The sequence below is a fragment of the Callorhinus ursinus genome, unplaced genomic scaffold (genome assembly GCF_003265705.2).
Source record: "Callorhinus ursinus isolate GAN/ISIS: 27379988/994484 unplaced genomic scaffold, GSC_fseal_2.0 scaffold12, whole genome shotgun sequence".
Taxonomy (NCBI): Eukaryota; Metazoa; Chordata; class Mammalia; order Carnivora; family Otariidae; genus Callorhinus; species Callorhinus ursinus.
Genome location: NW_027397074.1, coordinates 1,805,078 through 1,822,182, shown reverse-complemented (window position 1 = coordinate 1,822,182; position 17,105 = coordinate 1,805,078). Strand labels below are relative to the sequence as shown.

The 17,105-nt window shown below is 47.9% G+C and overlaps 1 protein-coding gene and 1 long non-coding RNA gene across 2 annotated transcripts in view; one reads left to right on the top strand and one right to left on the bottom strand.

Annotated features, from left to right (window-relative positions):
* COG5 (component of oligomeric golgi complex 5) overlaps positions 1-17,105 on the bottom strand; it is a 334,035-nt gene that overhangs the window by 5,249 nt on the left and 311,681 nt on the right. Inside the window, exons 19-21 of the mRNA XM_025872663.2 lie at positions 12,712-12,788; positions 3,069-3,195; positions 2,501-2,580 (exon numbers count right to left, since the gene is read on the bottom strand). Coding sequence (XP_025728448.2) covers positions 2,501-2,580; positions 3,069-3,195; positions 12,712-12,788 — 284 coding nt within the window. The remainder of the gene's footprint in view (positions 1-2,500; positions 2,581-3,068; positions 3,196-12,711; positions 12,789-17,105) is intronic.
* LOC141373833 (uncharacterized) lies at positions 8,576-11,235 on the top strand. Its single transcript, XR_012380169.1, has 3 exons — positions 8,576-8,764; positions 9,371-9,582; positions 10,790-11,235. It is a non-coding gene; the product is annotated as an uncharacterized lncRNA (long non-coding RNA).

Here is a 17,105-nt window from a genome sequence, read left to right as displayed (position 1 = left end):
TTGCCACTCACTCAGCAGCAGTCGAGTCTCCTGACTTGGCCTATTTATGACAACTTAGCATACTGTGCTGGGGGGGAGGGGACAGACGAACACATGACAGGGTCTCCCCCAAAGGTCAGAACAAACGTACTGACATTTAAAGAGCAATACTCACCCTGGGTTTATCTACAGGGGAAAGAAGGTCATCTAGTGGTGCTTCAGCACGCAGGGACCAAATTAGTTTTGAAATAATAGATAAGAAAGAACATTCTCTAGGACAAAGCTTCTCTCCTTGCCAACAGCCTGGGCTGTAGCAGGAGCACAGTGTTTTGGAATCCCCCAAGGAGGGCTCAGTTTTCCCCCGGGGCTTGAAGGTTCTGATATCAGACATGTGTGATGGATAGGCCTTATTTAAAAAGCATGACAGTATTTCTGAGCATGATTTTCAGTTGCTAAATTTAGGCTTAGCAACAGCACTACTGATGAAATCACTCAGGAGACATTTTCAAGAGAAGCAAAAGCAAACAGATTTGTGATGTGCCCACAGCAGGACAACTGTTGTGGATGAACTCATTCCAACTTGCTAAGAAGACACAAATGAGCCCCGTTCAATTAACTGAGTCCTGAACCCTCTATTACCCAGTATGCTGTAGCCAAGCGAGTCTTTGAGACTCAGGAAAGAAAAGCCACCAAGACATCGCAGATCTGAGTTAGCCCCAGGCCAAGCCTCTCATCCATCCCTAAAGGCCCCTGAGGGCAGCTCTAACTGGTCCCAGGAACTGATGGGAGGCGCCTCTGGCATCCTGTCCCATTTCTTGGCCAGACGCTCACAGCTGAGAAGAGTAACAGACCAGCAAAGAAAAGCAGGGGCCCGGGATAATCCACTCCTTACCCACAGAGGCACCGGAGGGCCAATGGCCCATCCTGGCTCTGGGCACCAAACCTGAGGGCTCGGGGTCCCTCCCAGAGGCCAACGGACTCGTGTTTCTCAATGGCCCCTCCCAGCTTCCTTCTTGGTGGAGTCTCAGCCTTGGTGATGCTGCAGAACTGCCCGAGAAGCTGTGGGAAATCCCAGTGTCAGGTCCCCGCCCTGGAGATTCGGAGGTGGTTGAGAGGGGGTGGCCTGGACACCAGGCTTTTCCCAAGCCCTGCAAAGGATTCTCCCGTGCAAGCATGGTAGAGCACCACCTGGCCACATCAGCCCCATCTGGCTTTGGGGAACCCAGCTCATCCCTCTGCACTGAGCTCAAGCAAAGGCTTGCTCGGTGTGGCGCTCCCCACACCGACAGCATTAGCACCCCCTGGGAGGGCTGAGAATGGCTTCAGGAGCTCTTTAAGAAGTACGACTGAGATTTGGAGAACGAGGGTGATGAGGAGTTGCATGACGTTGCAAAGGTTTTTGTGGCTTGGCCGGTAGGTGATAGTGACACCCCAACCAAGATGGGGAGTCTGGGAAAAAGAAGATTTGAGAAGAGGATTTATTTTTAACATTTTTGGCTTGAGAACTGTGGGGAACGCTGAGTGACAGATGACAGCCAGTTTGCTGGCCGGAGGCCCTGGGCAATCAAGGCGAGTCACAGGCCTCGGAGCCATGAGGACAGAAGAGGTCACCAGAGTCAGGGGTCTAGATGGGCTCACCTGGGGACCCAAGTATACACGGAATGTGAGAGAAAAAGAGCCAGGCACCAACTGTGGGAAATGATGGCACTTGAGGAGTGGGCAGAAGATAGCTCTGCGCACTAGACTGAGAAAAAGCAAACAGACACGGCCAGAGAGATGAGAACGGAAGGAGAGGACAGATGTGCCGCGGAAGCTCGGGAGGGCAGGGCCGCCTGTCCGTCTGCTCTCAGTCCTTAGGGCCTGGTGCATAGTGAGCATCGACCAAAATGTCTTCAGTCAGACAGCGTGGACCACAGAAGAAGTGGCGGGCAACGCTAAAGCTGCGCAGTAGGAAGGCAAGCCCGGCAACGTTTGGGTTTGGTGGCTGGAGGGTGGCTGGAGATGCGGCGGAGAGCAATTCCTGAGGAGCAGGCTGAGGAAGAGGGCCGCCCGGGGCGTGCAGACTGGGGTGGGGGGGGTGCTCCCGGAGGGCGTGTGGCATCTGAATGGCCGCTGGGTTTGTCCTTGTTTTCTGTAATAACTGTCACGTTTCGGTATTCTTAAAAGTTCACTCACATGTGCGCTCCATCAATTCCCTGACTGCAACACAGGTACACGAAGCGGAAAATGGGGCCTACAGCAGGGAGTCTGTTGCCGGCCGTGGTTTTCAAACCCAGGCCGCACAGCTCCTAGGGCTGCATCAGGCATGGGTCGCCCGCAAGGCGACGTGAAGATGTGGCAGTGAAGGACCGCGTCGGGTGCGCCGGCAGGCACGCGCCTGCGCAGAGGCGGCCCGCCAGAAGGCGGCGCCACCGTGTGTCCCCGCCCACCCGCGCCGGGCTCCTTCCTCCTCCACGGCGCCCCCTCCTCCAGCCCACCGGCTGCTAGCACACGCAGGTGTCCCAGGGCCACTCGGCCTTACCTGATGAGGAGGAGCCGGTCCTTTTCGGATGGATGGTCATCTAGCCACTGGGAGAAGCGTGCGTGGGACCATTCTGCCCTCTGCAGGGTTGGAACACAAATTAGAGAAGACAGGGTGCATCCACATTCTCCCATGAAGGACAGTACATACTGGCACAAGAAATCTCAAGGATTCCCAAGGTGAAATTACCCAAACACCTGCCTAAAGGAAGGTGGCAAGCCTTTGGTGCACCTTCTCAACTCCCAAGAAACTTTTTGGATTAGCCAATTGCAGGTGGATCAGCCAAAGAAATGGGGCCTCCATCAAAAAAGCTTTCTGAACATAAATTACTTGTGCCATTATACTTAAAGAGTGAATTCCGGCTTCCTCAGGTAATTTTTACATTGCTGAGAGAGTTGAGGCTGAGTGGCAGGGATTTTCTTTCCTGAATCATTCACTTCCAAGGCAGGGAGGGATTCATGACTAACTAAGACAAGAGAAGGCCAGGAACCCATTTCGTGAGTGGGGCTCTGGATTTATAGACTGAAGAGGGAGGACTCATCAGAGGATTCTGGCTTTACTTTATTACCTGAAAAGGGGATTTCAGCTCAGCGGGTGCTCTGGTAAACAAAAACTGAATAATGATGCTGAAGGGAATAATGTCCCCCAGGGCGGGGCTACTGGCCACATGTTCGCTGGTCTGGAAGAGCAAGGGTCTAAAGGAAGAAAAAGCAATGGTTATCTCACATTGTTCAATCCTGAAAGAGGCGATTTGGTAGAAGCACTTTAATAGCATGTTGGTAGACTACAGTAGTGTAGCGGAAGAGCGGAAGAATCAGTAATAGCATTCATCCTAAACTGGTGATTTCTTAGCCATTTCTTAACCCACCCCCACTTCAGCCTGAAGACAGACAGACAGACACAGACACAAACACACACGCACACACCCCTAACCTATACACTGTGGCAAGTTGACCTGCCCCTCACCTCCTTCTTTGACCCCCAGCTCACTGGCCTGTGGGTGTGACCTGACCTCAAGGTGGCTCAGCAAATCCCCCTCTTAGAGCTCATCTGATGAACAGGCTGAAATCAAAGCAACAATGAAGGCTTCAGGCAGTTATAACCAATAGATTCTTATCTTGGTCAAAACTTCCAGCTTTCACTTTAAATAAAATCCCTCTTTGGGCTACAACCTAACATAGGTAAATGCAAACACTGTCTACACAACTTTCAAAGGGCAATTATGTCCTGTATGTACGAAATTATTACCTTACATCCCACTGAGATCTGTGCCAGGTCCCTTCCAATACATTACACATCTGGGGGTCACCCCCTCTATTTCACAGGGGTGTGCAGGCAAAGCTACCCCACCACCAGTCACCTACCAGCCGCAGGAATACCTGCGAACTTCCACTGACCTCTCCTTGGCTTTGGGCTCTGACAGACAGAAGGTGATGACAGGCCCAGCTGTAAGGGCTGAATCTCAAGAGGAAAGATGGCAGAGCAGTACCTCTGCCAAGAGCAGAAACGATTCAGCAGCGTGTGAAACACCTCTGTATCCTGGGCTTTTCCTTCGCCCCACCCTAATTATTCCCATCCACACAGGAGGCCCGCACAACCCAGAGCCGGCCGCTTCCTCACACGAATGAAAGGTTTCATGTCAAGAGTTGGAGTGCTCTCAACAGGCGGTTGGTTCTCACTGGATCCAGATTAATCTTAGAATTTTTTTTTTTTTTTTAAGATTTGTATTTATTTGAGAGACAGGGAGAGCGAGAGAGATCACAGAGGGAGAAGGAGAAGCAGACTCTTCGCTCAGTAGGAAGCCCACATGGGGCTCGATCCCAGGACCCTGAGATCATGACCTGAGTCAAGGCAGACGCTTAACAGACTGGGCTACCCAGCCGTGCCTCTTAGAATGTCTTTATATTAACTATTCTGTAAATGAAATCTATCTCTGTTAAGGATTTTTCTAATTTCAAACATTTTATCAAATAAAATTATCCCCATAACTTCTTTTCTTTAGTCATCGTGGACACATTTCAGGCCATTTGTGCCGGCCATCACCAACAATCCATAAAGCTCCACACCAGGCCCTGGGGTGTGTGTGTGTGTGGGGGGGGTGATGCCCTAGGGACCTCCTGTGGCCTCCCCTGAGGCTGCAGCTCCCCTGCCTTGAAGATCCCCAAGGCCCCAGTCATCTGACAGCAGGGCTGTAGGCAGTGAGTCAAGCACCTAAGAAGGTACGAAGCCGGTGCTGGGGGCGGTTTGGTGTTGTCGGCAGGCACTCCGGGAGCCCTCGTGCGCGGTCTCCATCCGCGTGAGTGCGCCGAGTCTAACCAGCCCAGCGGCACCTGCTGCCACGTGAGTGTGCACAACGTGCCAGACACTGCTTAAAACACGTCAGATTCCTGCAGACAACCCTACGAGGTCGGTAGGTTCTATCCCCATCCTACGGGTAGGTAAACTGAGGGGTAGAGAGACCACGTAAAAGCTGGAAAAGAGAAGAGTAAGGATTCGAACCCAGACAGCCTGGCTCTTAGGTTTGCCAGGCAGCCTCTCTGAGGATAATCAACTGTAGCCACTATTCAACCTGTTTTCAGAGCAGAGACATTTCTTCTCAGTGGGGAACAGAGACCCCTGGAAGGAGTACAGTTTCACACTGTCAACAACTTGAGAAAAATGAATGCTTACAGGATACCCCTTGAGGGACAAGCAATTATTATTTCTTTAGGGACCCCAAATTCTCTCTAGGTCAAAGTAGCCCTCAAGTCGCCTATGTACCTCAACCATGTCACACAGTCTCTCTTGGCAGTTATTTCCACCTGGCTTGACCTTACAATCCTGCGGGGCAATGACTGGGACTGTTTTAAGGCCTCTGGGCGCGCACTCGGGGGTCGGTGTGGGGATGAGGCCACAATGGTCCCACTTCCCAGCCGCGGAGCTCAGACAGCTTCCAGCCAAGGTCCCCGTGTGCCAAGCAGCTGCCATTCACCAAGAACTCCTTGGAATGGCAAAGCCAGCAGGTAGCCAAGCACTCTGCTTGCCGCGCCAGTGACCAGGCTGCCCCAGTTTGAGGTATAACAGGGGAAAGAGGCAGTGGGTAAGGGTCCCTGCCTGGGGTCACAGGCTCATCCTGCAGGCCTGGCCTGGCTGACAGCCGCCGTGAGGGATGTGGGGAGACAGGAAACCCAGGCCTTCACGTCTCTCCCTCCCTCTCTGGTCTGATGAGATTTTCCCCTTGCCCCAGGAAAGCTCACTCTGCCTATGCCATCTGATTTGGCAGGATTCATCTTGAACCCTAGTCCATGACAGGAGGAGACCCTGGGGGGCCAGTCCTGTGTGACAGTCCTTGACTTAGGGAAGAGCAGCCATATGGAAGCCCTTCTGCCTCTACTTCAGGACAAGACGATTGGTTCCCACGTCTCTCAGTGCTCGGCTTATAAAGTCCTGGATACAGGTGCTTTAGCATTTGGTCACAGGGAACATGGAACGTTCTCTGAAAACTCATGGATTTTCTTCCTTCTGAAAATGAAGATTACATAGCTGATTCAGCTTCTCTTTTACCTTTGGCCTCAGGGAGTTTCAAGTCAAACATGAAACGCATCTATAGAATTAAATTGCTTTCATGGTCTGAATACCGTGTTTTTATTTTCCTCTAATATACTCCTGCTGCAAACCACAAACGGTACAAGCGCACACAGGCAGCGAGGACAGGACCGGAGGGAGGGAGTCTAGCAGCCGCGCCCCGCCGACGCTGCCGGCTCACGTGCCCGCACCACCACGCCTTGTGAAAACCAGCTCGTTCTCCGGCGGGATCGTTTCATCACCTGTCCCTTTGTAGCTCTGAGTCAGAGCAGTTATTTTTCCGCCAAGACCAAATCTTCTCCTCCGGCCACTAACAGGACTGCCAAAAGAGCCATGGAGAGCAAAATTGGATTTGCTTCCATACCATGCATCACTGACATAATTACCTGTAAACATCAAATGCAGACATTTCACTTCTGGTGCTCATTTTAAGAGTCTGAAAGAACACAGCATGAGCACTTCCCTTCTCCCTGATTCCAGGTGGAATCTGAAATCCTGGCAAGTTAAAAAATAAATCTCCATCTGAGGTGATACAAGGAACAAAAGGAAATTAATTAAGATGTTACAAAATGCAGGTACCCCAAATGCCACAACACCGTTCTCAGAGAAGAGTGCTCGAAACAGAGCAGCATTTCCCAGGTTACACCTGACACAGTGGGCAGTCTGACTAATCACTTATTAGGTCCCATGAGAAAAAGCTGTCTCTGCAGTAGGGATCTCCACACTGAAGTGACACACAGCCAGGTGGCTGTCGGTCTTTGGTTCAGGCCAATTATGAAGTAAAGTAAGACTGTGTGTCCCTACGTCCACATCCACTGTTGGTGGAGGCCCAAACCACTCGCCACACCCCCATTCCAAACCTCCTTTGGGTGAGGGGCCAGGGAGGGTGGCGAGACCACAGGGAATATGCGCTGAGATCTAGAACCCGCAGAGAAATGAGGTGGGGGAAGGGAACACAAGTACTCCCCGCCCCCGCCCCCGGCACAGGACACATAGGGTCTCCCTTCTGGAGAGGGGAAGGGAAGGCTGGAGGCCTGCAGGCCGGGGACCCAGACAGTGTGGCAGAAGGGCCGTGTGGGTCCGGGGGGAACAGAGCAGGACGCTGGTGGCTGTAGGTAAGTCAGGGCTCCAAGTAAAGAGGCGAGAGAACTCGCAGGTTCCTTTCTTAGGGTCTAGATATCATCAGCCCCAGCAGAGCAGGGGAGAGGAGGTAAGGCTTCAGGCAGACGTCCTCTAGGAACCATAGCGTACATGTGGCTCAGCATTCTGCAGGCACATCCTGGAAGCCCGACGCAGCAGACGGCGGTGAGAGGCGGGAATTGCAGAGTGAGAGGTCACCACACGGCCGGATTTTAGATTCTCTTCACACTGACATTCTCCTGGATGACTTAGAGAAGCACTCAGGTGCTATTCTAGAACCAGAGTGAAAACGAACAGGAACTTCTGCAATAAGCTCTGGGGTGCAGTGGTTACAAGCACAGGCCTTGGGATCAGGCAGCCCTGGGTCAGGAAGGCAGCTCTGGAATTCCCACATGACTCAGACAGGCAGCCATGTCATGTGACACACCCCCCCCCCCCCCCCCCCGCATCAGTGCCTCCCAGGGATCACTCCCGCCTCGGAAGTGTCCTGGTGAAGGCGAAACGGTAAAGTATCAGGGACACACTTTGCACAGGCTGAGCACCCAGTGAATGATCCAGGAGTAATTGCTAGAATGAAGGCGAGGCTCAGCCAACTCCCCAGCCCTCCCTGTTTGCCAGGTGCTCCTAGCACTGCCCGAGTATTGGCAAACAACAAACCAAACCAGGCCCAAGACAGCACTCCCTTCTGGCTACATGTTGAAATCTGAAACCTTGGGGAAATAGCTATTTCCGGGGATGGGTTCACAAGTACAAAGAAAGGCTGGCACACATTTGGGGGTCCTGGTGCTTCAACTGGAAGCCACAGAGACGGCTGCCCTTCCTTCCACAAACGTGCAGGCAAGAGGTGGCATCACAGGGAGCACACCGGAGACGTGGCAAACCCTCCCCACGCCTACAGTTAAACCCAGCAGACACCAATACTACACGCCAGGGTTCCTGATGCTTTCCTTCTACCGCCCCTCAAGCCAACACTTCCCCCGGAGCAGCTCCTGTCCCCCGATGGCTTTCATTAAACCTAATGAGGCCCCCAGCAGAGCATGCTGCAGGCGTAATTCAGGGAGAAAGCTGTGCCCTCCAGAGCAAAGGTGTTGGGGCCTGCCCGAAGGCAGGTCTGGGTCCCTGCACTGGTGAAAACATGAGGTCCCTTTTCTGTCCCTTGCCTCACAAGGAGCTGCACTGAGAATGTCAAGTCAGAGCTTCCAGGCCCCTGGCCAGGTGGAGCTGGGGTAACCTCCCTTGCAAACCCCACTCAGGGGACAAGGCCATGCTGCAGAGGGATGGGCAAGGACGGAACCTGGCAGCTCTGAACATGTGTCTCGTGTGGAAATACAGATCACCCAAGGGCAAATACCTAATGTCAGCAGCTGTGAGGCTGCACTCTGTCCTGGGGAAGAAAACAATTGCTGCTGCCTGAGAAGCTCTAACGGAGACAGTAAAATGTAAATGTATGCAAGAAGCTTGCTGGCTTCATTCACCAATCCACTAATACGACTGTCAAGAAGCAAGCACCCTGCAGCAGATGGCCCCAGGACGGGGGGAAGGAGCGCCTGGAAGGCCCGGGTATCTGGGTGCCGTGGGGGTGGACTGGAGGGTCTGGCTGGCTCGGCTGGTCACTGTCCCTCGCAAACGGGCCCCTGCATGGGACTGTTGCCCTCTCCTGCAGCCACCACCTCTAAGCCAGACGCAGGCCAGCCTCCTGGGTTTTGGTGGTTTGCCTATTTTTCTCACCCCCCTCCCATTACGTAATGTTTTATATTATTTTTTAGCTTCCTTGTTATTTTTAAATGGGAATAACACTACGAGAGGGACTTTAAAATATATTTACTGGCTTTTCCAACTGCAAATATAAAACAACCAAGGCACAAACCATGAAAAACAGAAAACCTCTAAAGGGAAAATCACTAGTGACAATCCTGCTATCCCCAAATTTTGACGTTTATTCTTCTTGACTTTTCCTCTCCACACATATACTTACTATCTTAAAAATAGTAGAGATCATATCATATCTACTGTTTAGTAGTCTGTTTTTCATTTCATGATGCATTACAAAGTTACTTTTCATATTTTTAGACACTAACCAGTAATATAAATTGTTACTGGCTACATATAGCATAAGTGTTTTTAATTATACATTGATCGATCATTACTTTCTCAATCCATACACAGGTACTAGAAGGTGTCATCACTAGAAGTTCAAATGCTCCATCAGAGACGGCTCTTCTCCTGAGAGGTCCCCGCGAGGGCTGGCGGCAGACTCCCACCTTACATGACTGACAACAGAACTGGTCTCATGCGAAACTGTCAAACCTGTCTCCCACACTGTGATACAACTTTAAAAGCACGCGGACGAAAGCCATCTTACCTCAGCACACAGAAAGGTAAGCATTATTTTAATTCATATATGTGCAATAAACAATAAAACATGGGAGCCGGGGCTTTCAAAAATAATAGCCTAATCTTAATACAGCAAATCCCAAATCACAGCTTTCCCACACCTTTTTCAAGAGCTAGTTGGTTAATAACCTCAAGTATGCTGGCTGATTCTGTTAACTCAGCATCTTACCACCCAACTGGGATTGCTGGGTTACCATATTACTCAATAAGTGACTTTATGGTAGTCTTATTGGGGTTTTCATGGTACAGGCAGGTGACTGGTGAATCAGTGACCTCAGGACCTCTTAATCATTCAATCTGTCCACGTTTGGTAGCGCCAAACCCTAATGCTTCAATAAAATATCTAAATACTTCTTAAAAGGTCTGAGCTGATCCAAAGACATTATCTGAAAACACATGTGATCCAACTTTATTTTTTAAAACCCGACTCTGTACAGATGGGCATTTGAGAAAAATAATTGTCTCTTGTTTTGGCATTAAAAAGAAGTCTTTGCCAATTACAAATATGCAAGACAAAGTAGAGGGCTCTCCTTTCAATCAACAACCTTGGATTCTTATGTTTTAAGTGACATTACACCTGAATTTTCTACTATCAAAAGTCTGGATGACATAAGACAGTGAGGCAGTCATTTAAAGGACATGCTTCTTATTGACTGCTCTAGTTTCTAGTTCTGAGTCTGTTTTTAGAAAACTGCATGCCTGGAATCTCTTACCTTATCTTTATAAAGAAACATCCAAAGACCATTATGCTCTTGGATATTATGGACAGTTACATCAAGGTTTCCCATCTGGTATGCTGTGGTGACAAAATGGGTGTAAGTGTCAAGTCTGGTCCCCTGAGTGCTCAGGGTTGGTCATCTTTTTGTATGTATACATACATACAAATATGTTCTGGCTTATTGAATAAACAGCCACAGTTGTTAAGTTATTCAGTGTTCCTTATAATCTAAATTGGTAGGAGGCCTAAGTATTCAGCACTGAAAAGGAGTTTCCCATACATTGGTATATTCTTAGGTGTGAATTTGAATTAAAGTACTGCATCCAGGGATGCAGAACATGAGTATCCATACTAAGACCACCAGTGGCTACTCAGGTGGCCTGAGCTCAGCCTATGGGGGGCCTCACAAGCCCTGGCCTCAGCTATGGCCTGAACTCCTTCCAGTGCAGCTTTGGCCCTGCTGGTTCCTTCAGCCGCAGCGGCTCTTCGAAGGCTGTGGTCGTGAAGAAGATCGAGACCCGTGACGGGAAGCTGGTGCCCGAGTCGTCTGATGTCCTGTCCAAGTGAACAACCACGGTGGTCCCTCTCAGCCTCACCACTCTTGTGGCTGCCAGAGAGCCTTTGGGGGGAAAAGGAGCTGTGCCGGGGAGCGTCGGGAACAGGAGAGCCACCTAAGACCCAGCCCTAGTCCTCAGCCTGCCTTTGGGGGGAGTCTTTTGCCCTGGGTACCCCCTCTCGTCCATGCCGCCAACTAAAAGCCAACTCAAGTATCTTTTCCCAAATAAAGCCTCAGCTGACTCTGCCAAAAAAAATTTAAAAAAATAAAAAAAAAAATTAAAAAAAAGATAAAAATCATACCGGTCCCCCAAGTGCCTTTGTCACTGAGTCCACAAAGCTGAAGGTGAAAATGCTGAAACACTGGTAGTAAGACGGAAATGGAGGGTCCGGGGCTTGAACTGGTCTCTAGGAAGTTCAATCCTAAATTTTGTGCTCAACTGCATTAGTCATCTTTATCCTAAATTATCTGCACCATTTCTAGTCATTCCCTACATTTTACCACTAAGCTCAATTCTTTTAAGATTCTATTCAATAGTTTTGCTATGGAATGTAACCTCTGACAGTTTTAGAGGTAGGTTAGATTGAAAATGATAAATAAGCAAATGAAAATTTCAGAAAAAAGATATCTCTATAATTGCGAACCGCCTGGTATGACTACTCAATATATTTCTGTAAGAATGGAGAGTGAAAAAAAATCACCCAGCCACTCTGGAAAACAGTATGGAGGTTCCTCAAACAGTTGAAAATAGAGCTACCATACGATCCAGCAATTGCACTACTGGGTATTTACCCCAAAGATACAAATGTAGGGATCTGAAGGGATATGTGCACCCCGATGTTTATAGCAGCAATGTCCACACTAGCCAAACTGTGGAAAGAGCCAAGATGTCCATCGACAGATGAACGGCTAAAGAAGATGTGGTATATATATACAATGGAATATTATGCAGCCATCAAAAGGAATGAGATCTTGCCATTTGCAACAACGTGGATGGAACTGGAGGGTATTACGGTGAGCGAAATAAGTCAGTCAGAGAAACACATGTATCATATGACCTCATTGATATGAGGAAATCTTAATCTCAGGAAACAAACTGAGGGTTGCTGGAGTGGTGGGGGTGTGGGAGGGACGGCGTGGCTGGGTGATAGACATTGGGGAGGGTATGTGCTATGGTGAGTGCTATGAATTGTGTAAGATTGTTGAATCACAGACCTGTACCTCTGAAACAAATAATACATTATATGTTAAAAAAAAAAAAAAAGAAGAAGAAGAAGAAGAAGAAGATAGCAGGAGGGGAAAAATGAAGGGAGGGAAATCAGAAGGGGAGACGAACCATGAGAGACTATGGACTCTGAGAAACAAACTGAGGGTTCTAGAGGGGAGGGGGGTGGAGGGATGGGTTAGCCTGGTGATGGGTATTAAAGAGGGCACATTCTGCATGGAGCACTGGGTGTTATACGCCAACAATGAATCATGGAACAGTACATCAAAAACTAATGATGTAATGTATGGTGATTAACATGATAAAAAAAAATCCCCCTCAGAAAGAGCATAATAAAATTTATCAGCTCAGTCTTGTGAATTTTAATTCAAAAATCACACACACACATACACACACACACACACACACACACACACATCATTGCATATAATTCTGTATGGGTTTCTGGTTTGAATAATAACTTTTAAGATAAACCATATGAAACTGCCATTGTTATAGGTCACAAAACGGTTGAATATTGGCAATTTCATATAGCTCAACATGAATAGTGGGAAAGGATTTATCTGCTAATAGGATATGGATATATCAACTGCAATAATAGAACTGTGTCTCACCTGAATGACCTCAGCATTCGATAGGACTTTCCTAAATCAGATACTCTTCTGCAGAATGGACCCACAGCCAACTCCATCTGAAACATTAAAAGATACTCCACAGTGTTAATGTCAGAAGCCTGTGTTGAACTGGGGACACACCTGGATCACAGAAAGATGCAGCTTGCCATAAACTTAATTTTACCTGGACTGTGAGGCAATTTTTGAAAGTCAATTAAATTTAATAAAAGGCATGAACTTAGGCGACTTTTGCATTTATTGTTACTAAAGGAGAATAACATGAGACCATTCCTTCAAGAACACAGAAAAACACTTTTTGGTTATGTAAAAGGAGGAAACTTGGTTCTTTTCTCCACTGAAAAATTGGAGACGGTTAGGTTTTTAAGACTATGTGCCTATACTTGAAGTAGGCGTCACAAGCCTTTTTATATTAAGTATAAATAATGACAACCCTTAGCAAGCTGGCCCAAGTGATTAGAAGCACGGACTCTGGAGGTAGCACACCTGTGTCACAACGCTGAGTCTACAACGACTAGTTGTGCAGCCCTGGACTTCACTTCCATAAGCTCCAGGCTCCTCGTCTGTCAAATGGAGATAGTGCTAGCTCACAGAATTATAGAAACCAAATAATTTCACAAAGCAATATTCGCGTGGCACCTAGCAAGTGCTTGTTCCATGTTGGCAATTATTAGCAGTATTTTTTAAACTTTCTCCCTTTTACATTATTAGCCAATTAATTCTCTTCCTGACTCAAGAACTGTTGGTTTCACTGCTCTTTATTCTCCTTCTTTGGCTGGAAATTTTACTCGTCATTAAATGGAGATTTAGGGTCTCTGTTCTAGCAAGTGCAAAGTTTTCACAGACGGGGGATTCAGATGACAAACCATTTCTCTGCTCTTGCTATCAACAGGACCCTGATACAGAATAGCTTAGAAAATCTCTGAAAAAAAGTAATGAAGCATTTTTCTTCAAGAAAAACAAAGGAATGAAAAGTGGGGCTTCTGTCTTGTTGGTCATCCTTCTAAAATACTGCTCAAATCTTTCCCTGGGAAACTGCGGAGACCTAAACAATCACTCGTTTGACAAACATTTCTGACTCCCTATTAATTGCCAGGCACCGAGTTACACATGGGGATGAGAAGATAAATTAGTCAGACTGTCCTGCCTTTAGGGAGCTCTTTCAAATTTAGTGAAGAAGGGGATATCTGTTTATTTATTTAAACAATATAGTTACTATTGAACAAAATAAAAAAAGGTATGTGGGTCTATACACACACATACACATATACATACATGTATATACACATCTGATGATTATTATTTTTTAAAGATTTTATTTATTTGAGAGAGAGACAGAGATAGCGAGAGGAAGAAGCAAACTCCCTGCTAAGCAGGAAGCGGGGCTCCATCTCAGGATCCCGGGATCATGCCCTGGGCGGAGGGCAGACACTGAGCTGCCCAGGTGCCCTCACACCTGATTATTATTAAGCAAACTTAGAAATGTGCTACCAAGCGTATGAGCTGTCATGGGAGACCTGGTGGGTAGCTTCCTTGAGATGGTCTTGAGGGTAACTGGTGGAATTTCTAGGTGGAACCGGTGAATTTCTCTCCTAACATATAGAAGACACAGAGTATGTCTTCTATGTCCTAGAGGGAAACCTTAACATGGTTAGAAAACTCTCTAAAATAGAGAAGATTAAGTAAATAAGAAGAGAAAAATCTGAGGCAAAAAAGTCAGGATTCTTGCCAACAAAGCAAAACAGAGCAGCTTGAAGTCAGCGTTCCCATATCAAGAGAGTGGGTCCTTGGGACCTGTTTGGTTTCTTCACCTGATGAAGTTGCTGGTTTTATTCAGACTGTGGCATTTATTTTACACTGAGCACAAAAGTAAAAATGTTATTATCATGTATTCCTGATTTGGTAATTCCAATCGTGTGTGTGTGTGTTACGGTTTTCACAAACTGAAATTACATAAGGTGTTTTCATGAAATACTTTTGACATTTTTTTCAATTACCCTAGTAGATTCTGCATCTTCAAAGATTAAACCAAAAAACCTTTGCCTTAGCACTTGAGCAGCATGGAATGTTAAAAAATTACAACATGAGAGAATATGACCTTGAACTGCTGTGTAATCTGATGATACTGGAGATTTCTATACTAGAGTACAATTCCAAAATAAATAAAGGACCTCCAGCGTACTGAAAACCATTTTCTTCTGCCAGAATTCTATGAAACAATAAAGGCCATGTTTCCAAAGGGCAGGAGTGTTCCTTTTGGAGGAGGTGACTCTGCACCTAGCTGTGGATACACAAATGGCAGGGACAAACGCCTCTCTCCCACTCCTGGTTTGCAGGGAGCGAGTGGTCAGCTGCAGGCACGGGGAACTAATTAGAGAGCGGTCCGGGCCCCACCGCAGACATTTGGTTAGCTGCGGGGCATCTCTGGATACTCCTCCGGCTCTCGGGCCCTGACACTGTTCAGGAGAAAAGGCAATTGCAATGAAAATCTTATTTCGTTTTCTTTTCTAAATGTATACATTCGGGCAAAGTGAAATACAGATACATGTATATTTAAAGGGCACCGGAAGACCTACAAATAGAAATTGCTAGGAGTACCACTGAATCAGTAATTTAATGCCAGCTCCACAAGCCATCCTTTCCCTTGGGGAAGAAATGAAATTGAGGGGCGGAGGGAAGTGTGTGCTTCAGAGGGCAGTGTGGACAAATCCCCCGAGAGGCTGTGAGTCAGCAGACCCCAGTGGCCTTGATCAAGCTGAGTGTTTTAGAACTGCTGTGTGGAGTGTAGACATAGAGAGCATGTGGTCACAGTAGGAAATTAATTACCTGTAGGAAACCACCTCATGCCCATGACCTGATTCCTAAGGAGGCTGTATGTCGGGTACTTCCCTCACCATGAACCCTCCAGATGGCACCCAGCAACTGTTTTCTCTCTCACCTGTGCAACAGTGCCAGGAGGGACAAGTTAGGGTTCCTGAAGAAATCTTTAAAATCTATCATTATCTGCCTTTGCAACCGGACCGAATGACAAATATTCAGCAATCCCAAACCTACTCTCTGGGTCTCTTCCTGAGCTCTTTCTCTTTCTGCTATTTATGCCAGAATGAGCAGGCACATTTATCACAGGAACACTTTTAAAACCCAGAGAGGATTTGTGTGTTCTTGATTCCAGTGGCCTCACTGGCTTTGTTTCATTTTGAATACAAACTGATAGGACTTTCAATAATGAGGCAGTCAGAAGGCTTTCTAGTCCCCAGGCGATGCCTGTCATGAATACGAACTAGGTCAGGGTAATACCTAAGTGTTTTTGACTCACCAGGAAAATACTCCAACCAAGCACAGTCCTGAAAGCAAAGGGGCTGCATCATGTGACTGCAGGTGCGGCAAATTAAACAAAATCCCCAGTTCACTGTCGTCTTCTTAAATATGGGGCGGGGGGAGTAGCTGGATCCTGTTGCCAAAGCTACTGGTCCCAAATGTGCTGGCGCTTCCCCGTCTCTCCTGTGCCCACAAGCCACAGGGTGTGGAACTGGCTGCAAGGTGAGGGGCAGGATGCTGTGACACTGGGACAGGCTGTCTGGGAAGGGACAAAGGGGTCTGCACCACCTGCACCGCAGTGTCGTCGTCGCTGCACGGCTTTGCCCCCAGTAAATGCTGCAGTTTCTCTATTGAAGAAATGGAAAACAGGATGCCCTGGAGAGTAAGTTACTAATAAGGACTAATGAGTTCCATTCATCTTACAGGAAGGGACCCGAGAAAAGGTTTGGCTGATTGGGCAACGCGAGAAAGAAGAGATGCCAAGTGAAAATCTGAATAATGCAGTTTCGGGGTGGGGGGGGGGGGGAGCTTAACCTGCTGCTGGGGGCTTTGCATTTTGAGCATGTGCTGGCTGTGGTAGCACGGGTTACAGGACAATGCCTTCCATCTTTCAAGACTTATAAGGGAGCAGATCATTAAAATAAAACGCGGAACGAACAGCCTGCTTGGCGCGCGCCGGCACTCTCATTTTGGCCATCTCCCGCTCACTGCCACTCTAATCGGACTTGAAGTGCTGCCTCCAGGAAAGTGACTCAAGAACCAGCTGGAGCAGAATGCAAATAAACTGGTGGGGGAGGGAGGCCAGGGTAGGGAAGAGGAGAGGAAAAGAAAAACAAAATTCAAGAGGAAAGGGGGAAAAAGAGAACAGACGCTCATTTCAGTAGAGCCCACAGTGTTTTTAACACACAAGAGCAGGACTTGGTGCGTCCTGGTGTTTTCAGTTCCACGAGCAGCCTGTGACCCCAGTAAGGGACGGGTAACACACTGTTTATATACAATCCTCTTTAAGCTGAAGTTTACCTGTAGCAACAAAGTACAATGTACAAGGGCATGAGAAG